Here is a 1,346-nt window from a genome sequence, read left to right on the forward strand (position 1 = left end):
AAGACTTTCTCTTTCTTTTAATAGCCTATCAGTGGATTCTATCAACTCCGTCACATACGTTTTGCCCAATACCCTTTGGTCAATGGAATTGTCTTCATGCAATATCACTGGGTTCCCACACTCTTTAAGAAGCTTGGAAAATTTAGAAATCTTGGACCTTTCCAACAACAGAATTGATGGGAGTGTTCCCCAATGGTTGTGGAACGTTGGGAAGGATTCATTGTCGTATCTGAATATTTCTCACAACCTCTTAACTCGTATTGGGAAAATTCCATGGAAAAGTCTACGGGTTATTGACCTTAGCTCCAACAGGCTTCAAGGTCATCTGCCAATTCCACCACCTTCAAGGTCAACTTATCTATTTTCAATCTCAGACAATCAATTGGTTGGAGAGATATCTGCTTTGTTTTGCAACCTTGGTTCAATTGAAGTCCTTGATTTGTCAAACAACAGCTTGAGTGGGAACATCCCACCATGCTTTGGAAATTTTAGCAGAATCTCTGTTTTAGATTTGCGAATGAATAAGTTTCGTGGAGTGATTCCTCCAACATTTGCAAAAGGAAACAGCTTGAGGAATCTTAACCTCAACGGAAATTTGTTGGAAGGGCCGTTGCCTCAATCTTTAGTCAATTGTGAAGAGCTGGAAATTTTAGATGTTGGGAACAACAAGCTGAACGGGTCCTTTCCCCATTGGTTGGAATTTCTTCCAGAGCTTCAAGTTCTTATATTGAGATCTAACAAACTTTCTGGTCCTCTAAGTAATCCCAAGGTGAGATTTCCCTTTCGAAAGTTGAGAATCATGGACATCTCTAACAATGATTTCACTGGTACTTTGCCAGCAAAATATTTTGAGAACTTCGTAGCCATGATTGACGCTTATTCAGAACGCTTAGAATACATGGGAGAACGAGATGTTGGTAAGTCCTATTATTCAGTGGCAGTGGTTATAAAAGGATTCGACATTGAGCTCGTGAAAATACAAAAAACTATTCATAACCATTGATTTCTCAAGTAATAGCTTCACAGGAGAGATTCCAACAGTGATCGGGAAGCTTAATTCACTCAAAGGCCTTAATTTTTCTCACAACAAGCTATCCGGTCTTATTCCACCATCCTTGGGAAACTTGAGCAACCTTGAATGGTTAGATCTCTCATCAAACGAGCTTTTTGGAAACATCCCATTGCAACTAGCTGCAGATTTGTATCAACTTCAAATATTTAATCTTTCCGATAACAAATTAGAGGGACCAATACCTCGCGAAAGGCAATTCGATACGTTCAACAATGATTCATACCACGGAAACGTGGGATTATGTGGATTTCCTCTGTCTAAATCATGCAGCAAT

At 39.5% G+C, this 1,346-nt stretch overlaps 1 protein-coding gene across 1 annotated transcript; it reads left to right on the plus strand.

Annotated features, from left to right (window-relative positions):
* Positions 1-82: 82 nt before the first annotated feature.
* On the plus strand, positions 83-1,264 carry LOC112090560 (receptor-like protein 9DC3; the record flags this gene model as incomplete). The annotated part of the gene is made up of 2 exons (XM_024162124.1): positions 83-917; positions 1,027-1,264. Coding segments are annotated over exons 1-2 (1,073 nt in total), but the record flags the coding sequence as incomplete, so codon positions are not given.
* Between the last annotated feature and the right edge of the window lie 82 nt (positions 1,265-1,346).

The sequence above is a fragment of the Morus notabilis genome, unplaced genomic scaffold, assembly GCF_000414095.1.
Source record: "Morus notabilis unplaced genomic scaffold, ASM41409v2 Scaffold8018, whole genome shotgun sequence".
NCBI lineage: Eukaryota > Viridiplantae > Streptophyta > Magnoliopsida > Rosales > Moraceae > Morus > Morus notabilis.